This window comes from Typopeltis vanoorti, chromosome 11, assembly GCF_054136105.1.
Source record: "Typopeltis vanoorti isolate ZY-2024b chromosome 11, IOZ_Tvanoo_1.0, whole genome shotgun sequence".
Taxonomy (NCBI): Eukaryota; Metazoa; Arthropoda; class Arachnida; order Uropygi; family Thelyphonidae; genus Typopeltis; species Typopeltis vanoorti.
The window spans coordinates 52312425-52328722 of record NC_143559.1 but is presented as its reverse complement, the minus strand read 5'-3'; the positions used below and the strand labels follow the sequence as shown (position 1 = coordinate 52328722).

The 16298-nt window shown below is 36.4% G+C and overlaps 1 protein-coding gene across 1 annotated transcript in view; it reads left to right on the top strand.

The window, feature by feature from the left end:
• The window catches only part of LOC150101579 (mechanosensitive cation channel TMEM63B-like), a 226952-nt gene that overhangs the window by 190012 nt on the left and 20642 nt on the right, over positions 1 to 16298 (top strand). The window contains exon 5 of the mRNA XM_090400846.1: positions 15863 to 15969. Coding sequence (XP_090256972.1) covers positions 15863 to 15969 — 107 coding nt within the window. The remainder of the gene's footprint in view (positions 1 to 15862; positions 15970 to 16298) is intronic.

Genomic DNA, 16298 nt, shown 5'->3' with positions numbered 1-16298 from the left:
CATCCTGTCTTGTGACTTCCTTTTTATCTCTTCATAACTCTTAGCGCCAGTTAGCATCATTATGTTATTTATATATGGAATTCTTGGTCTGCCTCGTGGCCTCTTTCCTTCTACAGTCCCCCATGCCTCAAATGGTGTCCAATTAGGCTGTTTCTTCTCTTATTGATGTGTTTCATTAATGACTGCTCTTCATGAACTATATTCAGAAATTCTTCATTACTTTTCTTTTCTGAAAATTCGAACTAAAGAAAGTAATTTTCAGTATATATATATATATATATATATAATATACAGAAAATACAATCTTTTCTATATATATTATATAGAAAACATCTTAGTAAACTTCATAACATGAAAAGAGAAATACAAAAATATACATTACAATGGAAACAATAGCTGTAAATGAACTTGTAAAGATATTGCTGACATTTGAAGGCATTCTGGATGCTATAGTATTGTTGAGCACTTTTGCATGATCTCATGAATGTCAAAGCTGGATAGCTGCAAAGTGACAATCAGATAGGTTATAGCTAAGGTTAGCATTAAGATGGACCAAACTGCAGAAAAAAATTCTGTCGATTTCACAGTTCTTCTTTCCAGTTAATTGTAGCATCTAAAAATGTTTTCTGATTTGTTCCAGATCCCTGGACAAATGACAGAATCTTCATCGTTAGGGCAAGCAGAATTAAGAACATAATGAGATAGTGTGCTGGCTCTAGTTCTGCCATATGTAATGTCTCTCACACGTTCTTCCACACAACTCTATGAATTTCTTCATCTGGCCAAAATAAGACACACTGCAGTTACACCAGAGATAACAAACTCGTGGACACTTTAGGCTGTCATGTTTAGGTGTTTCGAGTAAGGAATGGAGGTTAGAACGAGGAGTAAAAGAAAGTGTGGATTTTGAATTTGAGAATTTTAGCTAACTTTGGTGAAATGGAGCTGATATACAGTAGAGATATAAAGCCTTTTACATCAGTACTATCTTCAGTATGGTGAACAGGAGGATTAAAAAGTTGCTTATGAACAGTCTGTTTAGGAAAGCTGTTTTTCTGAAAGGTTGTAAGAAGAAATTGTAGTTCTTTGGTGATCTTTTCTTCTTCACTGAGGAGGGAGTGAGCATGTTTACCCAATGTAGAAATGAAGCCAATCTTTTGGAGTGGATAATGATGAAATTGTGCATGAAAGTTTGTATGTGTGGGCTTTTTATAAATATTGATCTTCAGTTTTTTTAACACACAAGTGAGTTTGACATCCAGGAACAAGAGATAATCATTAATTTCTAAGGTATATTCTTTTGGGGTTGATTGTTGAGATGGTTCAGGAAATCCTTTAAAAAATCTAGTCCATGACTCCAAAAAGAGAAAACATCATCAATATACCTTTTCCATAACCTTTGCTTTAATGGGAAAGAATTGGTTGCTTTTCCTCAAAGCTTACTGAATTAAATTTACTAATATAGGAGATAATGGGTTGCCCATAGCCAAGCCAAAGTTCTGTTTGTAAATAGTATTTTTGAAAAGAAAGTAACCAGAATTTATGCAGTGGGTGAGGAGTTATGCATAACTCTTTTTTTTTTTTTTTTTGATAACTTATCTTTTAGAAGAATTAAAACCTCTTCTGTAGACTCATTAGTAATGAAGGAAATACCATCAAAACTGGCCATAATTTCATCTTTTTGAAGATGCATGTTTTTAATTTCCGAATTGTTGAGAAAGGAGGCAATCAAGACTGTTAAACTTTTTAAAACCTTGGCCAAATGTTTTGAAAGCTTATATGCTGGACAATCAATGCCTTTTAGAATGGGTCTTAGTGGGGTGTTTCCCTTATGTATTTTAGACAAACCATATAGCCAGCAAAGGTTGGGCGATTGGTAGAGCCTCTGCTACTAATGGCTCAGCAAAAAAGTTAAGCAAGTTTGACCACAGTTAGTAGTTGGAAGGGATTTAATCATTCAATGCTATTGGCACACTCTCCCTCGATGAGTCTTTGGACTCCATGGAGGTGTCACATAATAATAATAATAATAATATTAGACACAAGAAATTAAATCATTGAATAAGAGGATGAAGTGAATGAAGAGATAATCTTAAGGCTCTAGGAAATTCTGTGATGATTCTCGGTAGATTGTTAGTACTTTCTATATATATATATATATACACAGTAAAACCCCTTTTTTACACTTTTCAGGGGATTGATGGAAAAAAGTGCAAATAGCAGGAAATGTAAAAAAACATTAAAAAAAAGGCTAAAAGATGACTTACTGCTTGTATGCGAGTCTATATACTAGATTACAAAATTTAATAACTGAAAATAAAATAAATGAATTTACAATGTACTTACATTTATCTATTTAAAAAATTTTTTAATTGTTGATTGTTTTTGCTTTTCGTGTTTTTTTTTTTTTTTTTTTTTTTTTTTTTACTTAGTGCCAGATTGCTTTGCATTGAGTTCAATGCATGACCTGTTTTTTTACTATCGTGTTCAAAGTGGACACGGAGAATCCAAGATCTTATGCTAAATTCGCATGCCAAAAAAACACGTGTTCTGGCATGCCAATTTACACGTCGCAGAATTGTCATCTTTTCTTCTACTGAAATACATTTTCTGTCTTTTTTCTCCATATTACTAACATGGATAATCCACCACTGCAACTTGAAAGCAACTTTCACACTCTAAATTACGTTGCAGAAATTCTGCAATATCAATTCGTACTGTGATTGAAAAATCACGATATTGCTCATCACTACAGTACTGCTGCATGCACGTAAGTCACCGTAATGGCGGAAACGAAACTACAGCCGAAAGCAATGCCACCCGAGAACAGAAATGCACAGATTTCTGCTGAAATCAATTCGAAAATCGGTATTGCCACCGAGAAAAAATACGGAAATCACGGGAAATAATGTCCACATCAAGTTGTTAATGGCAGGAAAACAATACATTGTGAGAATGGGCTTTAAGACAGGACCAACAGAAAATGACGTAAATGGCAGGAAAACAAATTGCGGGAACGTAAAAACGGGGTTTTACTGTATATAGGGACTGAAGGGTCAAAGCAGATAACTGGGTGGAGAATTTGACAATGTCTTTAAGGAATGAGGATAACCAACTGTGCTTCTGACCTAAAGTCTATCTTTATGTGATGCTCCCCATTAGTAGGTGTCTCCATTGGGTATTGAAGGAAGAACAGTTGACTAGCCATATTGGAATTAGCCAACCAAATTGTGGCTTACACCAAAAAAAAAAAAAAAACGATGGTAATAACATGAGATTTCACACCAGCTGGGACCTTGCCCAGGTAAACAAGGACTATTGTTTTCATGTGAACCAGGGTAAATAATGAAAAGTTAGCTTCCAGAATAAACTCTTACTCAGCATCTAATAGAAAAAGAACAAACCCAACATCAGAAGAAATGAAGATAGGAACCATCCACATAAGGAGTATTGATGGAAAGGAAATTAAACTTGTAGAAGAACTGGACGAATAGCACATAGATATAACTGACATTACTGAGACAAAGAAGACTGAAAAAACAGGTGAGATCCTACTAAATAATAAACATAGGATTATATTCAGACATCAACAATCAAGGAAAGGAAGCAATAGCACCAGACATGAAGATAAACTTCTTGATTTGTAAGGTAATTTCAAGTAGAATTATGTGGGCAAACTTCAAAATGGGGAAATGGATAATAAAACCCATTTGTGCCTATGATCCCACAAAAGATTCTCCTAAAGAAGTGGAAGAATTTTTCAAGTCGCTATAGTAGGCAGCTGATTTAAGGAAAATGGAAAAATTGTTCTTGATTGAGATCTAAAGAGCAGAATAGGAAATGAATCTTACCAGGAATACAGAAACACATTGAGAAAATTTGGAGGAAAGGGCAAGGATAGTAATAATAATAATAATAATAATTACCTTCTTCATTTCTGCTCAGGATATGGACTATTCACTGCTAATACCCTGGTCCAACATAAAGATTTGCACAAGTTCATGTAGTGATTACACACAAGAAATAGAGCCTCTGTAGCTCAGTTGGTATAGACGAAGCCCTTTGGTCAGAAAGACTTGGGTTCAATTCCCATCTATGAAGTTAGAAACGTTTAGGTTAGTTAAACTAAAGGTGAGTTAGCTGGTCTCATATGGAGGTAGAGGGTTTTTTCACCTGGAAACTCAAGTTTTTCATCCCTCAGAACATGCCAACTTGCCTGTGAACACACACACGCAGATCTATCTACAGTCATAAAATTATTATTATTATTATTATTACGGGCAACTCCAAGGAGTCCTTAGACTCATTGAGGGAGGCCCTAAACATCATGTCAACAACTATTCAGCTTCCACACAGTATCTATCATACCTTGCTTTCAACTCACTCACAGTCATGGCACCCACAACAGACTCTGGCAACTTACTCCACTCATTCACCACTCTCCATGCAAAAAACCTAGTTCTAATACCTTTGCTAACCACACTCTTGCCCAGTTTCCAATGATGGCCCCTAGTCTTCCCACCACCAGACCTGCTCTGAAAAATATCCTCTGAATTAATCTTATAGAAACCCTTCAGTAATTTGAATGCCTCAATCATATCATCCCCCCTCTTCTGCCTATCAACCAATGTCTGCAACCCACAAATCTTCAACCTGTTCTCATAAGGTTCATTCCATAGACCTGCTATCATCTTGGTCACTCACCTCTGGATCCTCTCTAAGTCCTCCCCATCAAGAAGAAACCTTGGCACCCAGATTTGGGCACAGTAGTCAAGATGGGGTCTTATCAAGCTCGATACAGAGGAACAATAACTTGCTTCCCTCTGCCCGTCAAAGTATTCTTCAGTAACCAAGTGATTTGATGAGCTGATTTAGTCACTTTTGCAATGTGCCAACTAAACTTCAACTCCCTATCCACCAACATTCCCAAATCCCTGGATTCGTCAATCTCCTGGAGTACAGTTCCACCAATGTGGTATACTGCTGCTAATCTTTTCACCCCAAAATGCATAATCTTACACTTTGCCACATTAAATTGTCATCCATTCTCCTTAGCCCAGTTCCCCCAATCTATCCAAATCATCTTGCACAATTTTGACATCATGTGCATTCACTATTGCCCTACCCAACTTTGCATCATCAGCAAACAAATGAATATTACATACTTAATCTCTCACTAGAATGACTCAACCAGTCCTTAAGGACGGCGGAGTAATGGGAGAAACCCCATACAAATAAATAAAACATAACAAATAAGAAAGGCCTCATTGACTGTGTCATTGTTGATAGTGATATCTGCATGCTGGTTCAGGATACAAGAGTATATAACAGGATTTAAAATTGGAAGTGATCATCACTTAGTTTTAAGTAGGATAAAAATGAATATCACATTGAAAAGAACAGTATACAAGAGAGTTTTAAAAAGAATGAATTAAAGTTGAGCAGCTGTTACAGGTAAACTGTAGACTCAACTATATAAACATTATTCAAGAAAAAATGAAACAGTTTGAAAACAAGAGCGAAATGTTAGAGTCTCAGTGACAAACCCGAAGAAAACATTGAAAGATTTATACAGAGCGACATGGTGAGGTTGCCTTCAAGGATGGAAAAATAACAACACCACAGTAGACACAAGAAGTTAAAGAAGCAGTCCTGGAAAGGAAGAAGAGATAGCAAAAGTTTCTAGCAAACAAGTCAGCAGGTACCATAAAAGAATATAGAGAAAATGCAAAATATTTAAGCTATGTATAAAATCATCTAAACAAAAGTTATGGCGAAACTACAGTAAGAATACAGAAAGTAAATTGTTATTGTTATTATTAACATCTGGCCTCCATGGAATCAGAGACTTATTGTGGGACACACTATTGCACACAATGTTCATCCAACCATGCCTTAAACTGATTCAATGTGCCTACATTCACAAACACATTCAGGCAATGCATTCCACTCACCGACCACTCTACATGCAAAGAACCTGCTCATTACTCATCTGCACACACCCTCCTGATAAAGTTTCCAGTGATGGCCTCCTGTTCCAACCCCCCCACCCCATTCCATGAAAAATCTCTATGTCAACCTGATAACAACCCTGTGATTAGCTTGTATATCTCAATCATATCTGTCCCCTTGCTCCTCGTCCTCCTCGCATTCATGAGGTTCTGCAATTTACATTCTCTCATGTCCTCACATTCCGAAGACCACTGACCATCTTTGTGAATCCATACTTGGACCCTTTCTAACATATCCTCATCACCATGAAAACCCAGCAACCAGATCCATGCACAATAATCCATAAGAGGCCTGATCAAGGCTTTATACAATGGCATCATAACTTCTTTGCTTTTCATGTCAAGGTCCTCTACATCATTGCCATTATCTGATATCACATCTTCACTACTTATGCAATGTGGCCCCTGAATTTCAGGTCCTTGTTCACCACCACTCCCAGATTTCTGATCTCCTCTACCTCCTTTAAAGTTTCCCCACCAAGTGTATACTTCGAATTCCATTGCCACTTACCAAATTTCAAAACCTTACACTTTACAACCTTGAACTGATAGTCCCGCTTACTTACCCATTCGTGCAATCTATTCAAGTCCTCCTGTAAGACCATAACATCCTCTTGACTCCACATTGCACTACCCCGATTTTGTGTCACCTGCAAATAGTTGCATATCATTAATTAAACCCATCCCAATATCATTAATATACAAATTCAATATACAATATGATTGAGACCTTTAGGCTGTTCAGGTCTTTTTGACAAGCTGTTCAGGGTTATTATTATTATTTATTATTATTCGTGACACCTCCGAGGAGTCCGAAGACTCATCGCGGGAGGACACCCACTATACAACTGTCTCCACCACTACACCGAACCTCTACCACCAATCATCCCCACCAATGCCATCTGCCATCCACCACCACAACTAGTATTTTTTGTCTGTAAATTGCATGTGTTCTGAAGGGCCAATTTGTCTGTATGCGGGAAGAAAAACCATAGTTTGCGGGAGGAAAACCCTGCTACCTCTGTATGAGATTGGCTAACTCACCTTTGATTGAAAAAGTCCACATAAAGATTCCTCCCGTTACGACGAGAATCATATTAATGCTGAGGAGATTTTTTATATGGTAGGACAAAGGAAAAGAACAAAGATAAGAGGTCATCCCTGGAAGTTGCAAAAGGAGGTGGTGAGTAAAAGGGTAAGAGGTATGTTCTTTGCATGGAGAATGGTAGAGCACTCTCTGTGTAAGTGGAATGCATTGCCTGAGAGGTGATGAAGACTGTGGATGATTTTAAGGAGTAGTATGAGAGTCTTTGCATTCACTAGTGTTGACCTCCTGCAATGAGTCTTGTGACTCCATGGGGGTCAGGAAAATATAATAATGATGATGATCATATAAGAAATTAATTAAATATTTTAATCCAGTATTTCACATGTAGTAACTGAAATATTTGCATGGTTATTAATAGTAAAGACAAATAAAACATAATTGAATAATAACAAGAAACTTCAAGAAAGTAATTCAGATCACCTGACAGGCGACAAATGTCGCTGACAAATGGCGAGCAATTTAATATTCAAGAAAATATTAAATTGCTGGAACAAGCAAAAAAAAAATAATAAAATGAAAAAGTATGGATCCTTTTGAAAGCCCTTAAGTGTGAGATGATTTTCATCATTCATTTTGAGGTTGCTAATAGGTTTTGCAACCTTCTGTTAGTGAGATTAACAAACAAATTGAATAAAAGAATTTTTTCTGTTGGGCTCTAATTGCTGACGTAAAATTCAAATATAGACTATGTATTGTGCAATATGTCTCATTTACAGTATAAAATGTCCTTTTCTCTTTGCATCTGGCTTTTCCAGATCTGCATAATTTAAATTCTGCTCTTAATTATATTCCTATGCTTTCTCAACTGTCTGTCTTAAATGATCTTCTTGAAAGCCTCTATTTGGCCTGAAACAGATATAATGGGATATGGTATAGTGTGGTATGATATATGACATGACACAATAACCTATATCATAAAATTGGAACTATCTGTGAGTAGTATGATATATTTTTTAGCAAATTCAAAGATAGCTTGCCTTCTCATATCTACTTTCTTCTTTTGAAGATCATATGTTTTCTTTCATTTTAAAATATAGAGATGACTAAATTATTTCTTTATCACTTAAGATAATGATTATGATGATAGTTGCAGTTCATTGTAGTTGGTGGATTTGAGTGGCGGAGACAGAGTTGTAGAGTAGGTGTTCCTCCCTTGATTAGTCTTTGGACTCCCTGGAGGTGTCACGTAATAATAATAATAATAAAAAATTGAACAAGAATGGTCCCAAAACTGACCCCTGTGGAACACCACTAGCGACCTTCCTCTTATGGGATACTGCACCCTGATATACAACTTTCCGATACCTATCTGAGAGCCAGTCACTGATCCCAGAAGTCTGTAATCCAATACCATCTGTTTCAGTTTATTTAACAGCTTGTCGTGTGGCAGCCTATCAAAAGCTTTTGCAAAATCCAGGTACACCACTGTATATGCATCTCCCTTGTCCAGGGCCTTTGTCATATTGTTATAGTACATAGGTAACTTAGGAAAACATGCGCTCCCTTTAACAAACCTATGCTGATAACCACAGAGAATACTCCTGTTATCAACCCATTTCTGTATCCTACTTCTCACCAATCTCTCTATTACCTTCACAAATCCAGATATACAGATTGGCCCATAATTTGTAGCCACAGCCTTATCACCCCTTCATGTAGTGTAAAAATTTTACCTTCTTTCCACTTCCTTAGAAACTGTGCTGTTGTAAGACTTATTAAACAGGCATACCAATGCTACTGCCATTTTCCTGGAACATCCCCTTAAGACAAATAATATGTCATCAAATCCTATTGTCTTATTGACATCAAGATTAGTTATTTCCTCCTGTACCTTCTGCTCACTCACAATTAAGCCATCCTCTCCTATGTCCACTATACTTAAGTCCCTCGTTATTCCACCCTGAATGGATGAAAACACTCTTATTCGGTGATCAGTTTATAAATTGATCACCGAATACCTCAACAATGTCTTCTGCAGGAGTTACCATTCTACCTTTCATCTATTAACATCATCATACCATGATCGTTCTTCCATCATACATTCACTTCTACTTTCAACATCCACTCTGTGTGTGCAATGCCTTCCAGTCGACCAAGGGTCCACCCATTTTCCTGTTTCTCTTGTTTTCTCATGCATTCCTGTTCTCTTTTTATCTCTCAAATATTACTGTTTCCCCTTTTAAGTGCTTCTTCTTCTTCAGTAGCACTCTCCTAATCTTTTACTTCATCTCTTGCATGTCCACATGGCTAGCCTAGTGGCTGTGCACTTTGCAACCATATGCCTGGGGAAAGAGTGTCCTAGGTTCGATTCCCGTCGACGACGCGAGGAGCTTAAGGATCTTCCTCAGCCATAGCCAAGTTTGCCGGTCTTGGGCGTGGACAGCAGGGTTTTTTCCACCAGTTTATCTGGGATTTTTCATCCCGCAAGCAGGCAAACCAGTCTAGTGAACACACACGGATTACAGTCGGGAATACTGACCCTGCCATAGGTCTGATTTGTCAGCTATGCCAGTTCTGGAGCCCGGATAAAATTTTGGGGGACTGAGATGGTGCCGTACCTCCCCGTAAAGGGGACTCACAGCCATGTATCATCATACGATTATTATTATCTCTTGCTTGGATCACACACTGCATTTCCATCTAACAACACTTTCTCCAATGTATTTGCTCAAAGCTATTCAAAAGTAACCCATCATGCCTGTATAATTCCATTCTTCCTTCAGTCACGTGCTATACATCCATAAACTGTATTCACATTTCCTCACACAGCTCAGTTATCATACCTTTCATGATTCCAACTCTCCATCTCAACTCATCTTTGTCATACCTCAGCTACACACTGACAACCTTTTCCACTAAACTGTTATCTTTCACTCTTCTCAATAACCCGATATTTGCCCTCACATGTTCACTTTGATCATTTGTCCCCACAATCACTAGTAACTCTATTGTTCCTCATTTCTTTTCTCATGTCCAGTGACTGAATTATCTTATTCATCCTCCTTCCTGGATAGCAGACCTTATGGACTCTCTCTCCTCATTAACTAATCCCCTAAATATGGAATCTCTATACACTACTATCCTGGATTCAGTTATCACTTTTTTTTACCCTTTTTGTTTCATTCTATTCTTTTACACACTTTCATTAGTGTGTAAAAGAATTTCATTGCACTAAACATCTAATATCACTCAGCATGTTCCTTATTTTATTTTTCATTTTCAATAACTGTTTCATCAAGATTTGGTGAAACAGAAACAATTTCATTCTCTCTCTCTCTCTCTCTCTCTCTCTCTCTTGCAATCTCCCATAGTTTCGCTACCTCTTGTTCTACCTCATCTTACTTCCATTACTTCATTCATACTTCCTTTTGCTCCCTTATCAGTAACTTTCACTTCGACATTCTCGTGTTCTTGTGAAAAATTGATGACACGCACATAATCCACTTTTATTATACACATGTAATCACAAAAATATTGTAATTTTATTACTGCAAATATTACAACCAGAAACTAACTGGTCATCATCACTGCATCGGTACTGATGATGAGCAGTTATCATTAGTGAACAGTAGTCATCATCACTGCTGATGCACTGATGATGATGATGATGATGATGACTACTGTTTATCTTACCTTCAAAACAACGATCCTTCAATTAACCTACCCTCTGCATGTCATCCAACTTCTGATATTTGACTGTATAATTGTATTTTAGTTATGGAATGGCAAATCATCTGTCTGAAGTGGTTGGATAAATAGAGATTACTGTATATATACAGTAATCTGCTATTTATCTATTTATAATCTGATATATATATATATATATATATATATATATATATATATATATATATATATATATATATATATATATATATATATATATATATATATATATAAAAATCAGTCTTTTGTATAACTACATAGTGATTGTCAGTCTTTGTTAGTCTTTACTGTTTGTCTGCATTTTGTGTTTACACCCAAAGAAATCCTATGTAATTAGGATGAAATGTATTTTTAATTAAAATAATTGTTACCATCTTATGCCAGTTTTCTGCCTTATAAACTCTTATTTTGAGTAATATATATATATGTTCGATTGAAGATTTACTCGGTTTGATATCATATTTAAAAAAATTTAATGACTAGTGTAATTAAAGTTTTTTATTTAAACCTCGGCTATAGTCATTAAAATTTTTTAAAATATATATATATATATATATATATATATATATGTCTGCACCGTTTGCCTAGTGGCTATGTGCTTCGCAGCCATATGCCTGGGGAAGGAATGTCTTAGGTTCGATTCCTGTCGGTGACTTGAGGAGTTGAAGGATCTTCCTCAGCCATAGCCAAGTTAACCAGTCTTGGGCGTGGGCAGTAGGGTTTTTCCCCAGTTTATTCTGGGCTTTTTCATCCTGCAAAGCAGGCAAACCGGCCTTGAGACCTCAACACACAGACATAGGAAACACTGGGACGTATGGCTGACCACCTTATCCTATGAACAATTTGAGGTCCGATGATTAATAAACCCTCGACACCATAAGGTAAAAGAGGGAAAGGAAGATGAGATGAGATATATATATATATATATATATATATATATATATATATATATATATTTAGACAGCCTTACCAGCAAACAGTTTTGAAACTATAGGACATGAATGCAGGTAGGCTAAGGGCTAGGAAATCTTGCTAATAGAGATCGAGCACAGTACTTACTCATGTCACTTCAGATCACCAGTAAGCAAATGATGGTCTCACATTAAGCAATTAAAATCACATCTAAACAACTTGCAATTGTTACACGATCAGAAGACTTTGTAAATCTTAGGACAGTATAATTTTGTTTTCATTTATTTCATTTTTTTTTAAATTTTCATATTCATTCTACACGTGAGGTACAAGAACCTATAGTACATCAGTGCAGTGTGTGAGATGCAAATAACATTCTTCTTAAAGAGCTACAGGTTGAAATTGTTGAGAAACACAGGAAAAGGAAGGCTCTTCCAGAGGACAGAGGTAGAGGAGAAGCAGGTTTGATGAGTTTGCAGTTGTACTGTAAAAAGATGTTGGACAGCAGCTGCTCTTGTTTTAACAGGCCTAACAGCAAGTTGAAGAATTTTTGTCAGTTCACTGAAGCATTGACCATAGAAGTACCTGTAGAAGAGACAGAGGTTAAAGTGAGCCCTGTGAGGAAAGGGTCATCTATGAGCCAGATTGCTCTCCTTTGGACAGCATCAAGAATTTTTAAGGATTATTATATTTACGGCTATTTTGCCTGCTTCTGTTTAGAAGTGCCCCTGTTTAAATGTCATTGGCTTTTTACTGACAGATTCTTAGGGAATTGTAGATGTATATTTACCAATAAATATATGTAGCATAAAGAAAGAGAAATTTACACATACCTTTTTCTGGGTGTTGTGACTTTTCTTCTTTCTGCGATGTGCAAACTACTGCAGTTAGGGTGTTTTGGGAGGAAGTCTGTGTGTGTATGTGGGGGGGGAGGCAATGTGGGAGAATTAAAATGAAAAAAAAAATGGTTTTTTTGTATAATATAATATATATATACATACACATATATATTATATTATTAGGGATGGGCAGAGCATTTTTTTATATAGAGTGGAAAAGAGTGAAAGGGGGTTGAAAACAGCAACTGATTTTTAGAGGGGGGGTTGTGGGAAAAGGGGGTTTGACGGAGTGCGGTCCGTTTTGACTATGCTTGGTCGTCATCTGAACACATGAAGGAAGTGGATGCTATGTCAGGTCGGTTAGGTGTTTCTGCTTTTGAAGTGTTTGTGTTGTCGCCTATTGGTCGGGGTTGTGACCTCAATTTTACGTTGTGAAGCTTCCAAACCTCAGGGTTATGTAGAGCCTGTGGACGTTGATAAAGTTCGCGTCACATTTTATGGCTGTTTCTTTCCGATATTCTAAGCATTGTTTCATTGTCTTGTCTGTCTACTATGATGGCCTTGTCGATCTGCAGGGTATGTTTTTGTTCAAGGGCTTGAACAGCTATTTCCGTTTTTCCTGTGCTTTGTATTCGAATTTTCTTTTTGATGTTGCGTTTTTTAGTGTTTAAATGTTCTGGAATGGGGATGTTACAATCGTGGAAGTGTTCTTGTAGTCTTACCCATAAAGACCTGATGGTGGAACCTGTGTAGGTGATATCACAGTCTTTTTGGCAGGGAAATTTATAGACTACGTTGTGGTGTTCAAATCTTTCTTTTTGTGAGTGAGATTTAGTGGGTTTACCTAACCTATGGCTGGAGGGATTGTCTTAAATATTCCTGGCTGAATCCGTGTGTGTTCATGGGGCCAGTTTGCCTGCTTGCAGGATGAAAAACCTCAGATAAACTGGGGGGAAACCCTGCTGTCCATGCCCAAGACTGGCTAACTTGGCTGTGGCTGAAGAAGATCCTTAAGCTCCTCACATCGTTGATGGGAATCGAACCTAGGACACTCCTTCCCCAGGCATATGGTTGTGAAGAGCATAGCCACTAGGCTAACTGTGCAGACTGTGTATTAGAGGATGAGGGAAGAGGAGCTGAGATCCCTTTTTTGAGAGAAAAGGTAGGACTGCATTTTGATGGCATAGAAAGTAAGCAGGTTATTCTTTGTCCACCGAAGGGTGGTATGGAGATTAGAGTTTAAGGCACTGGTTGCAGATGATTTTGATGTAAGAAATGTCTGGGACTACATGGTTTGTCAAAGGAGGAGGATGAATGGAGAGCACTGATATCGGCAAAGTTATGAATGGGATTTGTAGTGATTGAGAATTGGTAATTTATGTATAAGAGGAAGAGGACAGGTGAAAGAAGCATTCCTGGGGTATTCCTGCATTATGGCAAGCTCGAAGTGAGGGTGCTATCCACCATGACATGCAGTAAATTCATTTATTTAATTTTTTTTTAATTTTAATATTTATTCTACGACCAGAGTTTAAACTGGCTATCCATTAATTCTATGTACTTTGTTTTAGATGGCTGTTGTTTCAATCCATCATATTTATTCTATTTTATTTTATCATTTTACATCAATTAGAGGTAAGGATAGAAATGCATGCCTTCTTTTTATTCTGTAGGACTGTGAACAACATTCCAACAGTGTTGCTATTTTCCAGTGTAACATCCCAAGAATTAAAAAAATAATAATAAATAAAATAAAATGACATAAAAATAATAGTGAATGTAGTTATTTTATTTATTTTGTGTGTGTGTGTGTGTGTGTGTGTGTGTGAGTGAGTGAGTGAGAGAGAGAGAGAGAATTCAACCCCATAAAATATTGAAAGCCTATAATACATTTGTATTGTTTTTTTGGACAAATGTTAGAGATCTGAAAATTTTGCTCTAGAGTTCAGAGTGTAAAACTTTTTTCAAGCTACATCAGATCCCTTGCCTTTGGTAGTAATAGGGAAGGGTCTCACATCAGGATAAATTCATTGACCAGTAATTATTATTGTTATTATTATTGTACCCTCTATGAAGTTGGCACACTCATCAGGGGAGGTTCATTTAACTGACAACATATTTATCATACTGAATCTTAAAATCCTTAACACACCTTGCATTAATAACACATTCTGATAATGCATTCCATTCACTGACAATTCGACATGTAAAAAATCTACTCCTCACAGTCCTCTTCACCACATTCTTACTTAACTTCCAGGGATGGCCTCTGGTTTTTCCCCTCTTCTCTTCTATTCTTTATTTGTACTGTTTGTGGGCAAAAGTTAGAGAATCTGAAAATTCTGCTCCAGAGTTCAGAGTGTAAAACTTTTTTCAAGCCACTTCAGATCTCTATTGACATTCTTTTTTTTTTCCTCCAAGTAAGTCATTTGTCCCAACGACTGCGACTAATTTTGATGTCTGGTCTTTCGTTTTCTGCAATGCCTCAGGGGAGGCATTTTCCACCAGGAAAGCATGTTTTGTGCACTTTATTAATCATCACACCTCTAACAATGAACTCCACATAAAATGATATCCGATTATCCTTTGACTTCGTGTTTCTTCGTAATACTTGCTCCTTCTCATTCTCATCAGCCACTCTCTTCTTTATATGTTTAATATCCTCTTCCAGATGCTTCATTCCACTTTTCATTTTCTCTAACTCTTGCCTAAGCTCCTCTACTATAGTCCCAACCCTTGCTTCCATTGCTAATCGCTCTAATCTCTAATATATAATCTAATCTCTAATATCAAGACACTTTTCACATATGCTAATGCTTTTCTTTTTACCCAAACAGTCTATAAAACTTTCACAGTTTTCAATGCAGTGAAATATATATAGCAATTTCGCAACACATCCACTGCAAAAAATCCAAGTCAAATATCAGTCTTTGCACTGAAGCTTTCTGTGCTACCATCATGCATTTCTTTATGGATGTCATTTTCAGAAGCAGAAGCCATAAGAAAAAAAAAACAAGTAGCAAAACACAATATAAACAAAAATTCCAACAACAAAACTGCTGAAGGACACTTGTATCCAAACTGAAAGAAATGCAGTGATTTAGGATAAAAAGCCACACTATACACTAATTAAAACACTTTTTTTTAGCACAGCTCAGATCTTCCACTATGTTCACTGGCCATACTAATGTAATACTCGCTGGTACATATAAGACCTCCATTTCAAGTCATGTGGCTTTCTTACCCCTGTTACAGACTGAAAAGAATTTTATTTTTTGTGGATTTATTGTATATTAATTTAAATTTACATTTTGTTTATTTTGTAGTTTCCACGAATTGCAGATGTTTTACCAAGTTTGGTACTAATGATACTTTCTCTACTCGTGCCCGCAACTGTTATTTGTTCAGAAAACTTTATAGATCATAGAACAAGGTAATTTTTATATTTAAGTTATTTTATGTGGTAATCTTAATTAACTCTTACATTTTTAATAGGTGTCTTTTAATCTGTCTGTAACATTCAATTGTGTTCTTACATTTCACTTACTTCAAGTGTAAAAAGAAGAGATATATTTATGTATGCATTGCTTTCTTTTTGCATAAATAAGTGACCAATAAATTATACAAAAAATGATACATATAAATTATATACAAACATAAAATAAGATTGAATTATTTATAAATCAGTGCTATTATTCTTTATAAATCTATAATGAGCAACATTTAGGAGAGGAGGTTTACAACTGATACAATATATATTAA